Here is a 20265-nt window from a genome sequence, read left to right on the forward strand (position 1 = left end):
TGAAGAGTGTTGATAATAGTTGGGGTCACCTGTTCTGTAAAGACGCTGCCCAGAAGAAGGCGATGGCAAACCGCTTCTGTAGAAAAATTTGCCAAGAATACTTATGATCATGGAAAGACCATGATCAGCTACATCATACAACATGGAACATGATGAACAAACATAGAAAAGGCAAGATACAATAAAGTAAAATCCTTTCTCTGTGCTCGATAAATTATTCTATCGTAGAGCGTAATTACATTACTCAACAGCAACACAAAACATTCCAGTTAGAAGGACTAAGTTGACTCATCGCTATCCTTAAACGATCTCCCGTCAAATTCAACAGTTGTTTTCCTGATATTAAGCATCCTTTCCTTCTGAGGTACTTCCATAATCATTCCCTAATCCGTAATTCTAATTTTATGGCTGTTGTCTCTTACTCTGGAATCTCTTTACATCACCCTATGAAAGCCACACTATCTTCTTTCTAAAATGTGTTCCATTTGTAATAGCTTGAATTTGAGGCTCTTTAATTGTACGGGAAAAAACTACCTAAAAGTTTCAGGTATCGTCAAGCTGGATGCCGCAATGGCCACTATCTATTCCCAAACTGCCCTGCGCCTCAGAATGTGTATTATTCACTATAGTTGTGTACTGCTGCGCAGGCTCGGGTGCTTCTGAAGAAGGCGGGAAACCGCCCAATAACCCGGAAGGGTTTCTGGCGTTGCTATGGCTGTGCTCCAGTCTGCTTTTCTCGTTTGTGTGTCGCTAGCTAATTTTATTTTCGTATCTTGGAGTACGGTGGAGTTCATGACTTTCATTTCCCTGCGGCAGATTTACCGGGAGAGTGGGAGTCCGGGAGCGACAGCAGCTGAAGTAAATTCGGAAACAGGTGGGAGAGGCGGGAACTAACTGGGAGGCAATGGTTGGCGGGTGGGAGAAGGCGGCTCCGGACCGGTGACCAGGAGTTGGAATCAATGGAGCTGATCTGTTTTTGCGGCATAGATCTTGTGAGAGAGCACAGCGCAGGGAGATGGTGCACACTGCTTCTCCGGCCCTGCAGGAGCCGGGAGTGGGAGGTGGTCATCCAGCCCTCCCTCCAAGGGGTAGGAGAGGGGTGAGACTGAGTGCTGCTTCTCCCGTCTTGCAGGGAGCGACAGAAGAACGGGAGTGGATGGTGGTCGTCCAGCAGTGCAGGAGGCAGCTGTGAGCAGGGGAGCGTGATCTGCTCCACCACACCTGCAGGGGGCGGCAGCGGGGCAGGGAGCGTGCCCATCAGCACATCAGGAGGCTGAATGGCCTCCTCTTGAGTCATGAAGAAATAAAAGGCAGTGGAAGCTGAAAAGTTGAGGTGCAAAGGGACCTGGGAGTCCTCGTGCAGGATTCCCTAATTTGCAAGTTGAGTCTGTGGTGAGGAAGGCAAAAGCAATGATAACATTCATTTCAAAACTGGAATATAAAAAGAAAGGTGTAATGTTGAGATTTTATAAAGCACTGGCGAGTAATATGAGCATTTTTTGGGATCCTTACCAAAGGAAAGATGTGCTGACATTGGAGAGGGTTCAAAAGAGGTTCATGAAAATGATTCTGCGATTTAAAGGCCTGTCATACAAGGAGCATTTGATGGCTCTGGTCCTCTAACACGCTAGAATTCAGAAGAATGAGGGGTGACCTCATTGAATCCTATCGAATGGTGAAAGGCCTCGATAGAGTGGATGCGGAAAGGATGTTTCCAGTGGTGGAGGAGTCTAGGACCAGAGGACGCAGCCTCAGGATAGAGGGGCATCCTTTTAGAACGGAGATGAGGAGGAAATTCTTTAGCAAGAGGTGTGAATCTGTGGAATTCTTTGCCACAGGCAGCTGCAGTGGCCAAATCTTTATGGGTATTTAAGGCAGAGGTCGATACTTTATTGATTGGTCAAGGCATGAAGGGATATGGGGAGAAGGCAGGAGTTTGGGGTTGAGAGGGAAATGGATCAGCCATGATGAAATGGCAGAGCAGGCTTGATGGGCCGAGTGGCCTCACTCTGCTCCTGGATCTTCTGAAGACAGATGTCAGATACCAGGGATCCACACTGGGAACAGCAAGGGGAGATACCAGATATGCCCCTTCACTGAGCAGCCAAGAGTGAACGTCACAAAGCACGTGGCCTGTCGCGCAACAGAGAGCAGTTGCTAGATGTGGTTCTGGCTGTCAGAGGGCAGGTGCAGATACAGATGAAGCCCTTTCAATGCTGTGCAAGGCAGCAACTGGCGCATAACCAAATCTTGTCAGTCCAGTGCTGCCGAAGGCAGATCTCCCTCAAAGCTGAACCTTCAGCAGTGTGGAGACAGCCGCAGGCAGGTGAACTCCAGCACTCGAGCCCTAATGGGCCAAATCACTGACGTGTGTTGTCAGTGGCAGCTGTACATTTCAATCTATAAAATAAAATTGCTATCACTTACAATAAGAAATATTTAAAAATAAATTGTGCAGAAAGACAGAAACATAGTGAGGTAGTATTCATGGACTGTTCAGAGATCTGATGGTGGAGGGGGAAAAGACTGTTCCTAAGATGCTGAGTGTGTCCCTTCAGGCTCCCGTACCTCCTCCCTGATGGTAGCAGTGAGAAGAGGGCATGTCCAAGGTGATGGGGGTCATTAATGGTAGGTGTTTCCTTGTTGAGGCATTGCTTTTTGAAGAGTGGTGGGGTGACTGCTGTCTACAACCTTCTGTGGACACTACCACCCCAGTACTGCAGGGGGCAGTGGTGGCCAAAGTTAGAAAAATATCTCCACAGCATTGGTTCAAAGTTTATTGTTGCCATGGGAACACACACCTGCTAGATAAATGCCATGAAAATTTGCTTTTTTGCAGCAACAGCACAGTACATTGCAAGACAAGGGCAATTGAGATAAGGTTAACACAACTTGTACATGCATGCAAAATAATTTTTTTTAAAAAGACAGTTTTGCAACATTGAGGGAGAGAGAAAATATTTTGTCTGTCGTCTTGTTCAGGTTTATCAAGACCTGATGGCAGTGACGAAGAAGCTATTGTTGAACCTTGTAGGTCTTCAGGCTTCTGAACATCCCGCCTAATGGCAGCATCGAAGAGAGGGCACGCCTGGATGGTGGGGGTCCATGACTCCAGCACCACCCAGGGGATGCCCTGTTAAATCACGTAGGAGGGACAGAAGCCTGAAGGCACACACTCAGTGATTCACAAACAGCTTCTTCCCCTCTGCCATCCAATTCCTAAATGGACATTGAACCTGTGAACACTACCTCACTTTTTCAGTATATATTATTTCTGGTTTTTAATCTATTCAATATACGTATACTGTAATTGATTTATTGTTATTTTTTCTCCTCTTTTATATTTTGCATTGAACTGCTGCTGCTCAGTTAACAAACTGCAAGACACATGCCGGTGATAATAAACCTGATTCTGATTTCAGATGCTGCTTCCTGAGACATCGACTCTTATAGATGCCCCTGGTGGTAGGGAGAGCTGTAGCTGGGATAGAACTGTCTGTGCCCACCCGCTCGGGTTCCTGTGTGTTAGTGTTCCAATACCACACAGCCAGTCACTGTACATCTGCGGAGGTTTGTCGAGAGCCTTCAGTGACATGCTGAATCATCTGTGTGTTGGGCAAACCTTGGTCATCTGAGGTGCTGACACCCAGGAACCTGAATCTGCTCACCCTTTCTCAAGTCAATTGTCATCTGCACAAGTACGTGTTTGCACAGTGCAATGAAAATCTTACGGCAGCGTCACAGGCTCAGAGCATCAGATAAACAGTACTCATAAAAAAACAGTAATGATTTTTACAAAAATTAGTCAGAATTGGGTTTGTTATCAGTGACACACAGTACTGTGCAGAAGTCTTGGACACACATACACAGTGAGAGTGCTGAAGACGTTTGTGCTGTAGTAATTTTATGTATCGCACAGTTAGCTTCCACAAACTGAAACACAGATTCATGACGTTGGTGATTGATGATAAACCTGATTCTGATTTGGCTCTCTATTGCAGACTGAGAGTGGGAAAGGGGCAGGGAGAGGGGAATCATGGTTGAGAAGAGGGGAGGGAGCGGGGAGCACCAGAGAGACATTCTGTAATGATCAATAAAGCAATTGTTTGGAATGAAATAACCTTGGCTGGTGTCTCAGGGCTGGATGTGTCAGCACCCGCACCACCCTCACCGTTCCCAACGCCCTTTGCTCCCAGATTTACAAGTGCTCTGCTTCACATTGACTGTATATACATGCCCAAGACTTTTGCACAGTTCTGTAAGTTGTGCAGTTTGTTGCTTTGCAGCAACAGTACAGTACAAAAAAAAACTGTATGTTACAATAAGGATATCTGTCTAAAAAGTGAAAAATGACAGCTAAATATTGAGGTAGTGTTCTTGGACCATTCAGAAGTCTGATGGGGAATCCATGGAGGGGAAGAAACTGTTCCTAAAAAGTTGTTTGTACGTCTTCAGGCTCCTGTACCTCCTCCCCGATGGTAGTAATGAGAACCGGCCATGTCCTGAATGGAGACAGTCCTTCATGCTGGGTGCCAACTTCTCAATTAGCACAAAATCTACTCTTAACTTCCATTGAGCAACAGAGGCAAGTACAGAGTCAATGCTCCTCCTCTGCCACTGTGGAGTGCAGCAGTGGGCAAACACTGACCCTGGGCTCTTGGACCACAGCAAGCACTTCCAGCCTGAAGCTGACCTTCAGAATCACCAAGACAGTGCTAGGCAGTGCGGTTGCTCGTAACCCTCCAGCATTCAGTAAGCACTAACCTCCCAGTAAACTTGCACTATTTCTGTTTGGAGTTACCAACGAGGTGATATCAAACATTGGATTGATACAAAGCTGGCCAAAAGTGAGCCTCACAATATCATTCCTAAACCAGAGTTCAAAACTTAGGACTTGTTATTGGAACTGTATAAGATGTTGGTCGCCCAGAACTGCACACGATGCTCAGCGATGACTTATACAGCTGTAGGAAGGGAGTCACCAGGCCAGAAAGTTCAGAAGGATATTCCTACGACTGCAGGGCTTAAGTTGTAAGGTGATTCTGGGTAGGCAGGGGCCTTTCCCCTGGACTATGGGTTGCTGAGGGGATAGGGGTATACAAGACAATAAGAGACGTAGGTCGAGTGGACAGCTAGAGACTTTGTCCCAGGGTGGAAATTGCTAATACAAGGGGGCAAAATTTCAAGGTTTCTCCTCCTTCACTTTCTCCTATTGTCCACTCTCCTTGCCTGTCAGATTCTTTCTTCTCCAGACCTTGACCTTTCCCACTCACCTGGCTTCACCTGTCACCGTTCAGCTGCCCCCTTTCCTCTTCCCCCCACCTTTTTATTCTGCAACCTCCCCCCCCCCCTTCCTTTCCAGTCCTGATGAAGGGTCTTTGTCCAAAATGTCAACTGTTTACTCTTTTCCACAGATGCTGCCTGGCCTGCTGAGTTCCTCCAGCAGTTTGAGTGTGTTCCTTGAAAATTTTAAGTTGATTAGAGGAAAATATAGGGGGGATGTCAGAGGTATTTTTTTTTTAAACACAGCGTAGTGAGTGTGTGGAATGCTTTGCCAGGAGTGGTAGTGGAGATAGATACGTTGGAGATATTTAAGAAACTCTTAGATAGGCACATGGATGATAGAAAAATGGAGGGCTATGTGGGAGGGATGGGTTAGACTGATCTTAGAGAAGGTTAAAATGTTGATGCAGTATTGTGAGCCAAAGGGCCTGTAACGTAGAACGTTATGGTACAAGTGTATTAGACCATGAGTGATGTAGATCAGGAAGATGGTCACAGCCTTTGCCCCCGAGGGAAGACTGGAGGGTATAGATTAAGGTGCAAAGGGAAAGCTGGGTTCTGTTGGATAACTTTTTCACACAGAGAGTGGTGGGTATGTGGAACAAGGTGGCAGAGGAAGTGTTAGAGGTGGGCACAATTAGAACTTTTGTATATGTACGTACACGGATAGGAAAAGTTTAGAGAGATACAAGTCAAACGTAGGCTGGTGAACTAGTTCAGGTAGACAGGTTGGTCAGAATGGAGAAGTTGAGCTGAAGTGCCTGTATCCATCTTGTTTAATACTATGACTCTAGATGGGGTAGAGTGGGCAGGTGCTGGCCTTTCTTCAACTTGCCCATCCAGCAAAAAGCAACCATTGCAGAATGTGATGTATTGCCAACACCACTGGAGATCAGTAGTGGGCAATTAAACACTCCAGATAATCCCTCTGGTGCTCGAGGCACTGTTCAAGGACTGGCAGAACCAGAGAAATACCAGGCCCTGATTCATTGGCTTTCTATCTGCACAAACTCTACACCCATCCTCCAGCAGTAGAGGAGCAGCAGACTTACTCAGTCCTCGTTTTGGTCCTCCTGAGCTGGAGTCAAACACAGACCGGACTCTAATCATGAATTACCACGAGTGGTTACGGGGTCCACACTGAACCTCCTGCCCTGCAGGGGCAGCACTGGGTCTACGATGTACCTCCTGGGCTGCAGGGGGCAGCACTAGGTACACAAAAACATACACACACACACACACACACACACACACGCAGCTGGAGGAACTCAGCAGGCCAGGCAGCATTTGTGAAAAGGAGTGCAGTCGACGTTCTGGGCCAAGGTCCTGTTGAAGGGTGTCAGCAGCAGTAATTAACTTTCATTTTTCTTTTCAAAGTAGGTGACCTCGCATTTACTAACATTACACTCCATCTGCCAGACCCTTACCCACTCACTTAACCTATCTATATCTCTCTGCAGACTCTCCGTATCCTCTGCACAATTTGCTTTTTGACTCAATTTAGTATTATCAGCAAACTTAGATACACAACACTCGGTCACCTCTTCCAGAGAGAGAGAGAGGCAGCAGTGGGATTTGATGAGAACCAGTGGCACCTATACTCGCAGCTATCTACAGACATCTAGTAGAGAGCATCCTAACCAACTACATGGTACAGAAACTGCACGACGGCAGACAAGGAGACTCTACAATGGGTAGTCAAAACTGCCCAATGCATCTCTGGCACCAGCCCAGCCCCCATCAAGGAAATATATACAGAAAAATGCTGGGAAAAGGCCAGTAACACCCACCGCAGACCGTCTGTCCCTCTTCCATCTGGGACGAGGCTATGTAGGACCACCAGACTCAAAGGCGGTTACTTTCTCCGAGCAGTAACCTCTCCCCGCTAGCCCACCCCTTCACACCCCAAACACCACTACTTCATTGTTTCCTGTCAGACAGTCCTGTGCCATGCGTCACTTTATGGACGTACAATCAATCTATGTATTTAAGCTACTGTATCTTATGTATTTATCTTTATTGTGTTTTTTTAATTGTGTTCTTTATCTTAGTGTTTTTTTTGTGTGTTGCATCATATGCAAAGTAACAATTATTTCTTTCTCTCTCACACTTGTGTACTGGAAATAACATTAAGTTCCTGTATCTTGAATGTAAGTCGAAACACACAGTGAAAATGCGTATCTGCGTCCAACCAAATCCAATCAGCGAGGAGCATGCTGGTCAGCCCTCAAGTATCACCATGTTTCTAGTGCCAGCACAGCGTGTCCATAACTCACTGACCCTGACCCTGACCCCGTGCAGCTGGACTGTGGGAGAAAGCCCACGCAGTCACGGGAAAACATGCAAACTCCTTACAGTCCGCAATAGAACCCTGATCCTAATAGGTGACGCTGTAAAACATTGCGTTCCCCACTACCCTATTGTGTTGCCTCGTGTCTGTAGAGTCGATGGAACCGAGGTGGAGAATGTTCAGAGATACATTGAAAAACTTGTCTTGCATACTTCTCGTACAGATCAAATATGTGCGTTAGGGCAGGATAAGATTAAACAATAACAGAATGCAGAATAAAGTGTAAGTCATAGAGAAAGTGCAGTGCAGGAAAACAGTAAAGTGTCAGAATGTTAATGATCGTGAGGTTAAGAGTCCAACGTATTGTACTAGGGAGCTGCTTAATATTTCAAAGTTCAATGCCAATTTATTATCAAAGTGCAGATATGTCACTATACTACCCTGAGATTCATTTTTCTTGTGGGCATTCACAGTAGATATAAAGAAACACAGTAGAATCAGTGAATAATTGCACATGACAAAGACAGACTAACAACCAATGTGCTAAAGACTGCAAACAGTGCAAATATGAAAAAATAAATAGTAATGATAATAAATAAGCAGTAAATATTGAGACATGAGCTGTAGAGTCCTTAAGAGTGAGCCTGTGGGTTGGGGAATCAGTTCAGTGTTGAGGTGAGTGAAGTTATCCCCTCTGGTTCAGGAGCCTGGTGGTTGTATTCTAATAACTGTTCCTGAACCTGGTGGTGTGGGACTTGAGGCTCCTGTAGATCCTTATGGCAGCAATAAGAAGTCATGGTGGACGTCATTAATAATGGATGCTGCTTTCCTGCAACAGCAGGGTAGAAGCTGTCTTGGACGTGGAACCAGATAAGACAGACAATTGTTTACTATACCTGTCTGCCAATGATGCTGAGCAAGAAAGATTTTCTTTGTATCTGTAGCTCGTTGTAATTGTGCGTATGACAATGGACTTGACTTGAGCAAAGTTTTGCGTAATAAGACAGCCAGTCTGATACTGCCTGACCCACTGTGATCACTCTCCTAGATGCTCGTGAACATGCGGATTGGGGGTCTGCCCTCACAGACCGGAACGTTCTCCTGACCCTCCTCTTCAACCTGGCACTCCTCTTCATCTTCATTCTGCAGCACAGCCTCATGGCAATGGAGACCGTGAAGAACTGGACACTGGCCGCATTCGGAGTGCTCCAGCGATCGCTCTACGTCTTCTGTACAGCCGCCTCGCTGCGGGTAAAGTGACTCAGCTTTCCGTCCTGTCAGCAGTAGGTGGTCAGCGGGTCCACACTGAGCCTCCTGCACTGGGTGGTCCCAGTGCCCACTCTATACCTCCGATGTTGTAGGGGGCAGCACTGGCAAACCCACGTTTGTCCACAGTGTACCTCCTGCACTGCAGGGGGCAGCATTGGCTGGTCGCAGAGCCCACACTACGTCCTGCACTGCAGGGACGATAACAAAATAATCGAGAAAGGTAGAATTGAGAGCCTGAGAATGTGGCAGCATCACCGGGAAGTGGGTGTGAACGAGGAAATCGGTTCAGAAGTCTGACATCAGTGGGGCTGAAGCTGCTCTAGATTGTAGAGGTCTGGGCTTTCAATCTCCTGTGTCTTCTCCTACAACAAAAACCTAACCCAGAGCCTAGGCTGTTAAAGAGACAGTGAAACACCTCACTGCTTGTTGTGCAGAGCTGGCTGTCTGGATACTGCCGTACCATTATGTGGCCTTCGCCTGCATCACAGATCATCAGTGATTTTATTCCACCAGCGTTCTTATGCTACAGTGTGGCACAGTAAATCACATTAACCATAAAGATTAGGTTATCCTTAACCAAAACGCTTGGATATTGGAATATTTGCCGCTGTATAATGAGATACCTTTGGGATGGGATCCAAGTCTACACACAAAGTCCCTTTGCATTACATTACATATAGAGCTTATGCATACACCCTAAAGGTAGTTTTGTGAAATATTTTAATAATTTTGTGCACGAAACTATAATGTGTACGTTGAACCATCAGAAAGGTAAGCTACCTCTACCTCAGCAGTCCATGACTGTTTAGCATCGCCATCATTCCTGACCATGCAATTACGTGCTGTCAGTAACCGGTCTCTGCCTTACATTTGTTCATCATGCCTGTGTACAGATGCAAACACTCAGCGTGTTAGATTTTCAGCAGCGTCAATCTTGGGAAATCCGTCAATGAATTTCTCTGCTACTTCCTGATCGGCAGATGCTTTATCACCACAAATCTTTAAAAATGTACCGTTCCGCCTTTTCTCAAATTCCTGCCAACAGAAATCCAATTTTTTCTGGTCCCGACGCTAAGGAATCCACTCTTTCAATATATGCTCGAGATCTTTATTTTACACCTTATACAGTGTTTTTCTATTTTTCATTAACTCCTGTTCACTTCTCAGAACTGCCTGATGTGTAGAGAGCTTTCCCAGCATCTTATGGAATTTTCTATTTGTGTTGGCACTCACTTTAAAAAAAATCATATTTCGGAGGTTTTTAGATTTTGGATAAGGGGTGTTCAGCCTGTGTATAACTGTCACAGTAACACCATTCCATATCAGATATGTCACTCCGATCAAATATTAAATAAATTAACCAAATTACAACATTTAAAGTCAATATAATACACACTGTCCAATTTGAGAATGTTCCACCAACATTATTCTGACAGCACAAAATATGCTCTGGAGTTGCTGTAATATTGCAATTGTGTATGTTAGCATATTTACAGATGTTGTTAGGTTGTCTCCATACTGTGGATTCCAGTTAATTGGGACACATCAACACTGGTACATTTTGGTTCAAATTATGTGGCTGCCTCAATTAGCCGGTTTCATGGAAATGGTTAAAAAGGTTTTTTTTAATCAATCTGTGCATCAGATTGTATACTCAAATGAAATACCAAACAAATTAAAATACTACCAGTACTATGAAACTTTGTTCTTTGAGTTGTCTCAAATAAATTGCTGCTCCAATTAACCAGTATCCACTGTATTATGTTTATAATATTATATTGCAAAATAGCAGGATTTTGTTTGTATTCTGACAGAACAATACTATACATTCAGTGTAATAGGTACTTGCATATTATAACATAAGACCGTAAGATATAGGAGCAGAAGTAGGCCATTCAGCCCGTCAAATCTGCTCCGCCATTCAATCGTGGGCTGATCCAATTCCTCCAGTCTTCCCCGCTCCCCTGCTTTCTCCCCAGACCCTTTGATGTCCTGGCTAATCAAGAATCTATCTATCTCTGCTTTAAATACACACAATGACTTGACCTCCACAGCCGCTCGTGGCACTGAGGGGGACATTTGAAAACTTCCTAGATAGACACAAGGCTGAAAGAAAAATGGAGGGTTATCAGCTGTGTAGGAGGGAAGGGTTAGGTTGATTGTGGAGTAGGTTTGTATAGGTCAGCCCAACAATGTGGGCTGAAGGGCCTGTACTGTTCTATGTACAGTTATTGTAATGGAGTATTGTTCCATATTAATATTATACAGAATCTCCAATTATAACATAGAATAGTATAGGCTATTCGGCCCACAATGTTGTGCCAATCTTTTAACCTACTCCGAGATCAAAACCTTCTGTCCCACATAGCCTTCCATTTTTCCTTCCTCCGTGTGCCTATCTGAGAGTCTTTCAAATACCCCTAACGTATCCAGTCCTGGCAGTGCATTTACCACTCTTGGTATAGAGAGGGGTGGGGGGGGGAGAATTGCCCCCGACGTCCCCCTGTACATTTCTCCACTCACTATAAAGGAAATCTCAGATCCTACAACATCAGATTACTATGAGTGTCCTGGCATTTGCCTGCTCTACCTCCCCAGTCTAATCGTCTCTGTTCTCCCACAGCTGCTGATGGGGTGCTGGAAGCCGATCCGGAATGCCCCCTTCCTGTGGGACGTCTGCAGGGAGCCCTGGGCTACCTGGTTCCCACTCATCTGTTTCATTGTTCACACCATCGCCTGGCTGATCATCTTCAGCATTGTCCTCATCTTCGACTACGCCGAGCTGATGGGCCTCAAGCAGGTGGGTGGCAGGCTGTTGATAAGTCCGCAGGGCCCGGTTATAACACCCCAGTATTGGCTATAGATGCTCGGTGTAACAAGAGACCAATCGTACTGAGAGTCTGCTGTGTGCGTCTGCCGTGAAAAGCAACCCGATCTATGCAGGAAAATCTCTGTCCCGTTTGGGAGGATTAAATTGTACGTAACCAACAGAATCCCAGAAGGCATCCAGTTCTGGCGCAGTGTAGTATGCGACAGGACTAGTGGGTCTCTATGGCATTGGTATGGGCGTGGCACATCTTTGGACAGCGGCACTAAAACAAATCTGAGTTCAATCCCGGCCTCTGTGTAGAGTTTACTCATTCTCCTTGTGACTGAGCGAGTTTCTCCCAGGTGCTCTGATTTCCTCCCACGTCACAAAGATATACAAGCAGATGGTTTAATTGGCCGCTGTGAAGTGCCCCTGGTGCGTAGCTGAGCGGTGGAACCTGGTTTGGGGGGTGGAGGGGGAGTTGATGAGAACAAAATCAGCCAGAGTAGGGTTAGGGTAAATGGGTGCTTGATGGTCAGCATGGGCCCAGTGGGCCGAAGGGCCTTTTTCATGTTGTACCTCTCTATGAGAACATGGTTTACACTGGGCCACCGGCTGGAGTTTTGGGATTTCTGTTTTAATTTGCATGTTTGCAAATAAAACAGACGTTACAGGGAACAGAAAGTTCCAAATCAGTCCTTTTATCAAACCTGTGAGTAAAGGTGCCCATTGATTCCACTCCGTCTGCCAGTCACTCACACCTAGCCTTGAGTTACAAGTCACTGACTGTACCACCACCCAGAGAATGCCTTCTTCTCACTGTTACCATCAGGAAGGAAGTACAGAAGCCTGAAGGCACACACTCAATGATTGGGGAACAGTTTCTTCCTGTCTGCCATCCAGTTTCTGAATGGACAGTTAAATCATGAACACCGCCTCACTACTTTTCATTTCTGTTTTTGCACTACCTATTAAGTGTAACTATTTGACATACATGGGAAAGGATCTCGTGCTTTCCCAGTTTTTATGACGAATTAAACACTTCTCAGCTTTCCATATATGTGCGTTTTGTAATTCAGTTTTGTTTTCTATGCTACCATGCATTGCATTGTACTGCTACCACAAAGTTAACAAATAAACCTGATTCTGGTTCTGTTAGAAATAAGATGTTTTAATGAATGCCTCAAAACTCTTACAACACTTCGAGTGTTCCATTCAGATCTTCTCCACTTTCCAACAGGAAGGATCCCTTGATCCTTTCTGAATCGTTCTCTTTGCCACTGAGACAGTAAAATTAGCAGAGAGTAAATAGGGAGCAGTGGATGTCAGTAGGAGTGGAGATAATGTTTAACCCAGCTTGCTGGAGCTGGGTGGATTGACAGCATACAGACATTCCCAAATCAGAAGGTTTAAAGCACAGAAGGAGGCCATTTGACCCATCATATTGGTTCCTGTTCATTAGGTGCTGCCGAGCTTCATCCCCCACCGGTACTGGGCCCAAAGCCTGCAGGTGGCAGCTCTTCAGGGACGCGTGCAGGCAGGGATGAGGATCTCTGCCCCCACTGCCCTTGTAGGCTCTGAATTCCAGATCCTGACCACCCTCCGCATGAGAAGGTGGGAAGGGGAATAAGGCCGTTCAGCCCTTTGAGTCTGTTCTTCCCTTCAATGCAATCATGGCTAATCACAGTAGGGTCAGGAGTAGGCCATCTGGCCCATCGAGCCTGCTCCGCCATCCAATAAGATTGCGGTTGATCTGACCATAGACTCATCTCCACCTGTCTACCTTTTCCCCATAACAATTCCCCTACTGCTGTTTACATTATAAATATTCGTTTATGTATTTATTCACATTTTAATGCATATCGATACTTTAGCCTTATTTCTTTTTATATAATTTGTTTTTCTTTGTAATTGTTGGATGTTGTTTTTTTTTTGTTGTTGCATGTTGTGCCCTGGCCAATGCACCACGACAAATCCCTCATACAAGTTATGGCGAATAAAGTTGAGCCCTGATCTTCCAAATTCAGTAAGCACTTTCTGCTTTCTGTCCATACCTCTTCACCCCTTTACCCTTAAAAAAATTAGTCTAATTCCTTCATGAATACGTTCATTGATTTTTGCTGCAACTGCTTTCTACAGTGAAGATTTCCACAAAATCACCACTGCCTGGGGGGAAAAGACTTTCCCACGTGCAGTCCTACGTACCCAACCCCATATCCTCCAACCTCCTGAGTGCCCTGATCTGACAAAGGAAGAGGTTTCGATAAAATTCTCTCTCATTCACTGCACTTCCTCTGTAATCAGCTTTCTGTTATTGTTTACCCCTTGTACTACCTTGAGGTACAGATGTGATGAAATGATTTGTGTGGATGGAATGCAAAACAAAGTACCTGTGACAATAATAAACCAACTTGCCCTTCTGCTAAAGTCTGACAAATAAAAGCCAAGTTAACCCAAACTCCCGACGCTCAATCTGATGAACCTTGGTGAGCATCCTTCAAGCAACAGCCGCACAGTATCGCGGTGGTTCGCGTAACGCCGTTGCGACGCCAGCGACCCAGGTTTACTTCCCGCCGCTGTCTGTAAGGAGCTTGTACGTTCTCCCCGTGACCATGTGGGTTTCCTCCCACGTTCCAACGACGTACGGGCTATGAGATTAATTGCTCTCCTGGATTTAATTAGGCTCATTGGGTCAGAAGGGTCTGTCACCGTGCTGGATCTGTAAATGGAAAAAAAAAATAAAGAAACGAGATCCTTCCTCAAAAGGAGACCAAAGCTGCACGCAGTCACAAACCTGCAGATGCTGGAAAATCCAAGCAACACATGCACACTACTCAGCAGGCCAGACAGCATCTATGGAAAAGAGCGCAGTCGACGTTTCGGGCAGAGACCCGTCATCAGGACCGGCCATTATCAATACTCTTTGGAGATTGTCTGCCTGGCGTCAGTGGTCACGTAACCGGGACTTGTGATTTGCACCAGCGACTCACGACCACCCACCACCGGCTCCCATGGCTTCACCTGCCCCTGATCGGGGTGGAGGAGCCAAGCAGGTGCTACACCTGGCCAGTGGTGACCTGCAGGCTAGGGGAGAGAAGGCTCACCTTGCACATGCTTTGGGAGACATGTACTTCCATCTCACCACCCAGCCGATAGACCATTGGCCAATAAACGCAATAAATCATTTCTGCATTCTGGCTTTCAGCAACGTGTGTGTAAGGACACCCAGGTTCTCATCTCCTCTTTAATCTTTAATACAATCGACAGCTCTAGTTTTGACGCCTCAACAAAGGCAGGTGAGCTCAATCTTGCCCCCCCCCCCCCAGTATTTTCCACACCTTAACTGCCTTTCTTTACAACACACAGAAAATGCTGGAGGAACTCAGCCAGGCAGGCAGCATCTGTTGAGGGGAATGTACAGTCAACGTTTTGGGCCAAGACCCTTCATCAGGACAGGAAAGGAAGGGGGCAGAGGCCAGAATAAGGTCGGTGAGGGGAAGGAGTGCAAGCTGGTGAGACCAGCTGAGGTGGAAGGTGACTGGGTGGGGTTTGGGGGGATTGTAGTAAGAAGTTCCTCTGTTGAAAATAAAACAATCCCAGCCCATCTGCTCTTTCAGGCGAGGTGTTAAGGTGTTTCCACTGGTGGGAGAGACACATGCATAAGGACAGAGTTAAAAGAGAGAGGGGTCTGGTCATCTAAAACTACAATTTCTTCTCTCAGAAGGTAATGAATCCTTGGAATTCTCTGTCCCTGAGGATGATAAATTGTGCTTTTATATTGTAATGAATCAGAATTGGGTTTATGATCGCTGACATATGTCATGGAATTTGTTGTTTTGTGGCAGTAGTATGTTTTTAAAAAACTGTTGGAATAATAAATATTTTAAATGGTTAAGGAGTGAAGAAGAAAGCAGTGTAGTGTGCAGCCGTACGTGGTTTCATTGTCTGTTCAGAAATCCGATGGTGGAGGGGGAGGACCCATTCCTAAAACGTTGAGTGTGGACCTTCAGGCTCCCCTAGCAGCTTCCTAATGGACGTAGTGAGAAGAGGGCGTGTTCTGGATGGTTCACGAGGGCTGCCGCCTTTCGAAGATTTCCTCAATGGTGCACACCAAGGTACAGTGTCCGATTGTTGGATACATTTGAGGTGGAGGTAGGTAAGTAGTTGAAAGGTTGAGGACAATGAGGAACTGGCACAAGAGAGAGAATCACAAGGAATGCTGAAGATCCAGAGTAGCGGCCACACAGTACTCATCAGATCAGGATCAGGCGGTCTCACCTGCCAGCTTGTACCCCTTCCCCTCACCCCACCACCTTATTCTGGTTTCTTCCCTCTTCCTTCCCAGTCCTGACAAATGTTCTCGGTCTGAAAAGTCGATAATTTAGCGACACAGCACGGAACAAACCCTTCCACCAATTTGGCCCTAAGTAGGGGACAATTTTCAATGAGCAATTAACCTAGTAACAGGTAAATCTGCGGACAGTGGGAGGAAACTGGAGCACCCAGAGGAAATCCATGGGGAGGATGAACAAACCTGTGTTAACTGTTGCTGGTAACACCCTGCTCAGTGCTCCCCTCCAGAGTTTGAAAGGGTTTGGTCAAAGCGACACTCCTTCCTGCAGTGTGGTCAGTGCTTTACCCTCTTGTCCCTCCCACAGGTTTACTACCACTGCCTCGCCCTCGGGCACCCGATGGAGCTGAAGTCGCAGAGGGCCCAGCGCCTCTACGGCCACCTGCGGCACCCGGTCTTCCTGGAGTTCCTGGTCATCCTGTGGCTGGTGCCAAGCCTGCCGCTGGACCGGCTGCTGCTCTCCGCCACCCTCACCCTCTACCTGACCTGCGGCCACGGCCTGGACCAGCAGGATTACCGCTACCTGCGGTCGCAGCTCCGCAAGAAGTTCGAGATCTTCTCCCGGGAGGAGGAGGCGGGAGGCACGAGCGTCTGCCCGCCTGAACAGGACAGAGCCGGACAGCACCAGGAGTAGCCGACAAGCCTGCCCAAGGTCCGTCGTAGTGACTGCCTCTGCCTCGTTGCCATCTCGCTCTCTCTCCCCCACCCCACCTTCTCAGCCACCACCTGTAAGGCCCGACAGCAGACAGGCGGGTCTCCGCTGTGCAAACGATGAGAAAAGTGGCCCGGTGGGGGTTTCCTTAGCTATTTCTCTTCCTCTTCCAACGTATCGCCCTGGTCCCTTCCTGCCGTGGAGTAAAACTGCGCTTATCCTGCCTCGGTGATGTGCCTTTAACCCTCCTCCCATTCCTCCGCCTACACCCCTTCCCCCGCACTCATTCCTGCCTCCCTGTGCCTTATCGCTGGCAGACTCCCATCAGCACTAACGGGCTCAGACATGAAGAGCCAGTGAAAGGTGCAGCAGGCAACCTGCTGGAGGGAGTGGTCACGGCGCTGCCACAGCAGATTGTTCTGTGCCCCAGGTACCAGCATCCGTGGCCTCTCGCGCCTCCAGTGGAAGGTGTAACCCATGACGTCTGGCCCATTGTGATTGGTGACAGTCCCACAGGAACCAGCCAGCCTGATCTCGCCTTCCAGCCTGGGATCTGTGGCCTTGCATGTCCTGACTCTTCAAGTACCCACTGAGGATCCTTGTAAACGCAGTGAGAATTCCTGCCTCTCCGCACTGTCCAGCCAGTGACATTCAGAATGCCCACTGCCTTCTACATGAAATCAGTCCTCCTCAGCTTTCCCTCAAACCTTTCCACTTGTTTCAGACCCGTGACCACTGATTCCTGCTGGTTCAAGACTGGCGCAGTCCAGCTGGGGACTTGTCTTCAACTGGGAAGAGTGAGCCAAAGTCTCCCGCCTACAGCAATTCCTGGATCAACTGTGGTTTTGAGGGCTCCCTGCCTCTGAAAACCTCTGTAATGTCTGTCTTACCCACTGCAGCAAAAAACACTGTTGAGAAGCTTGATATTTTTATAGGAATTTTTATATGAGAAAGATTCATATCCTTAGAAAAAGATATGCCCATCATGCTGAAAAATCTGCATTTGCTTTGGATACTGAGTTGTGGAACTTGAGGAATATTCTGAGTTTTATTGGAAAGGATACAAATCCATTAAAAAATTGTAATATCTGTAATCCAGTCCACATTTGTCATCATTTACAGTACGTGGTGATCACTGAGTTTGCTCAGCAGGTGTTATCATTTAAGCCATTTGAGAACATGAGGTGAGTCATTCTAGGCAGACTGTTTGGTTGGTCCTAGCTAAACGGTGACCTAACTCAATGTCTTCCAGATCAACCACCACAATGTGTTTGTTTGTTTATTTAGAGATATAGCATACTAACAGGCCCTCCCGGCCCAGAAAGCACACACCACCCAATTACACCCTTGTGGCCTACTAACCCGTACGTCCTTGGAATGTGGCTGAGAATGGGAGCACCTGAAAGAGGCCTGCGTGGTCACGGGGAGAACGGACAAACTAACAGACAGCAGCGGAATTGAACCCCGGTTACTGGTGCTACAGTAACATTGAGCTAACCGCTGCAGTACCGTGCTACCCAGCAGAAATATCTCAACGACGGTTCAGCATTTCACATTTGAACCAGCACCAGCCGAGAGTTCAGAACTTTGACCAAGTCTGTGTGTACGGGCATTTTTTTTTAAACTACACCGCCTCTTAGCCATAGTTCTGCACCAGTGAGAATAGCTACACTCTTCTCTGTCTTGGTACAGAGCAGGAGTTCTTAACCTGGCGTCCATGAATTTTAATGGGATAAAATTTACATCTTTAAGTCAATAACCTCCAACAAAAATTTCTCTTTTTTTTTCAATTATGCATGTGGGCAACAAGCCTCTGTGGTTTCAGCAATATCTGTGGCCTTGTCACCAGTAGAATTCACAGGTATTTTCATATCACATTATAATATCGCAAAATAATCGTCACTCATCGCTACTTCAAAGTTACGGTAGTTATTTAAATGCATTAATAAAGAAGCACATAAATGTTACTGTATCAGAAATTTGTTTTTAAATATTTTGATGACTATTTCAACGTAATTGTTTTTTTTTTGTAATCCTGTCTATTTTGTTTTATATATTTAAACACATAATTCTGAGAAGGGGTCCATAGGCTTCACCAGACTGCCAAAGGGGTGCATGCCGTAAGAAAGGTTAAGAACCCCTGGTGTGGAGGGAGAGCTTGGGGCACCAGCCAAGTCCTCTCAGGCAGGGGGAAGCAAACGGGTGGATCAGCTAAACATCTGAAGTTGCTCCACAAATTCATAACAATGTGGCTTATCTGACTCTGATTACAACCTCATCATTCCCACCCATGTAGTAACCTTTCACTCCCTCACTGAGCAAGAATTCCCCCACCTCTGATGTTTAAGGGAAGGGAACCCAACCCTATTGAGAGAAAATAACTTGGCCCTGTGCTGAGGGGCACCTGTTGTGTTTAAACTGTGACCTCTGCCCCCCCCCGCCATTTTGGATTCTGCACATCGTCTCCACACCTACCCAGATGGACCAGCAGAACAAAAGAGGCCAATCAGCCCCTCGACCCTCCTCCTGCAGCAGTTGCTGTGAGCATGGCAGATCCAGTCTTGGTATCAGCACCACCTTCCAGCTTTCTCTCTCTCTCTCTCTCTCTCTACCCAGTGACCTGCGTGAGGGGTTCATGTCAGTCAGTCTCCAACTTGATTGTGTTCAATGGCTCCTCCTCCTCAGTTGTCTGGGATAGAGAATTCCAAGGAGTCACAACCCACAGAGAAGGAATTCCTCTTCTACCTCACGACCCCTTATTCTTAAAGTATGCTCCCTAGTTCCTGGTGCCCCTCCGGTCCAGCACCAAGTTTGTCAGTCCCCCTCAGAAATCTGTACAATCCAGTAGGATCCTCTCTGGTTCTTCTAAATTCCAAAGTGCAGGCCCAACCTGCTTAGCATGTCAGGCCCTTCACCCCAGGGAGAAACCCTGTGAAACTTTCCACAAGTCTATCACGTAATCATACCTTCCTTCAAGAATGCACACAGTATTCTGGGTGTAGTCTTACCAGCAGCTTCTAACGTTGCATCAAACCCTCCCTGCTTATACTCCACACCTCTTAAATAAAGGTCAATGTTCCATTAGGCTTCTACTTGCGTGGTTGTACTTGGATTCTTCGATCCCTTTATACCACAACATTTTAGTTTGTTTTATTATTGTCACAGGCACAGAGATACAGTGGAAAGTTTTTGTTCTGCATGCCAACCGGATAGGTCATGCCATCGGTCCAGGTAGTGAAAAGGGAAAAGCAACAAGGGAACCCAGAACATAGTGTTACAGTTGCTGAGAAAGTGCAGAGCAGGTGGACAAACAAGGTGCAAGGTGACCTTATTTGGGGACATGCCAGGCAAACCTTTTACACAGAGTATTAGGTTCCTGAAGTGGGAGGTGTTGCAAGAAGACATGATGGCATCACTCACCCTCCCACACACATGATAGAGGCATTTTGACACATCCACATCGGGGAAATGGAGTGATACGGATCTCATGCAGGCAGATGGGTTGGGCTGGATTTGACATCATGGGCTAAAGGTCCCGTGGTGTTCTATGTTCTGAATGCAGGATCCAAGTATTGAGAAAAACATAAACACACTGTCAGTCCCCATGGGAC

General features: G+C 46.6%; 1 protein-coding gene across 1 annotated transcript; it reads left to right on the forward strand.

The window, feature by feature from the left end:
• Positions 1–678: 678 nt before the first annotated feature.
• On the forward strand, positions 679–18621 carry LOC140197403 (nurim-like). The gene is made up of 4 exons (XM_072257361.1): positions 679–874; positions 8622–8824; positions 11466–11642; positions 16310–18621. Exons 1-4 carry the CDS (start codon positions 712–714, stop codon positions 16634–16636), a joined length of 870 nt encoding a protein of 289 aa, XP_072113462.1. The 5' UTR covers positions 679–711; the 3' UTR covers positions 16637–18621.
• The last annotated feature ends 1644 nt before the right edge of the window (positions 18622–20265 follow it).

Source organism: Mobula birostris, chromosome 5, assembly GCF_030028105.1.
Source record: "Mobula birostris isolate sMobBir1 chromosome 5, sMobBir1.hap1, whole genome shotgun sequence".
In the NCBI taxonomy this organism is placed as follows: Eukaryota; Metazoa; Chordata; class Chondrichthyes; order Myliobatiformes; family Myliobatidae; genus Mobula; species Mobula birostris.

Bases quoted from the DNA above. Each gene is read 5' to 3' on its own strand.
- LOC140197403 (XM_072257361.1), top strand. From the start codon at position 712: ATGGCTGTGCTCCAGTCTGCTTTTCTCGTTTGTGTGTCGCTAGCTAAT. The intron at 875-8,621 runs GTGGGAGAGGCG...TCACTCTCCTAG, and splicing joins TGAAGTAAATTCGGAAACAG to ATGCTCGTGAACATGCGGAT. The intron at 11,643-16,309 runs GTGGGTGGCAGG...TCCCTCCCACAG, and splicing joins AGCTGATGGGCCTCAAGCAG to GTTTACTACCACTGCCTCGC.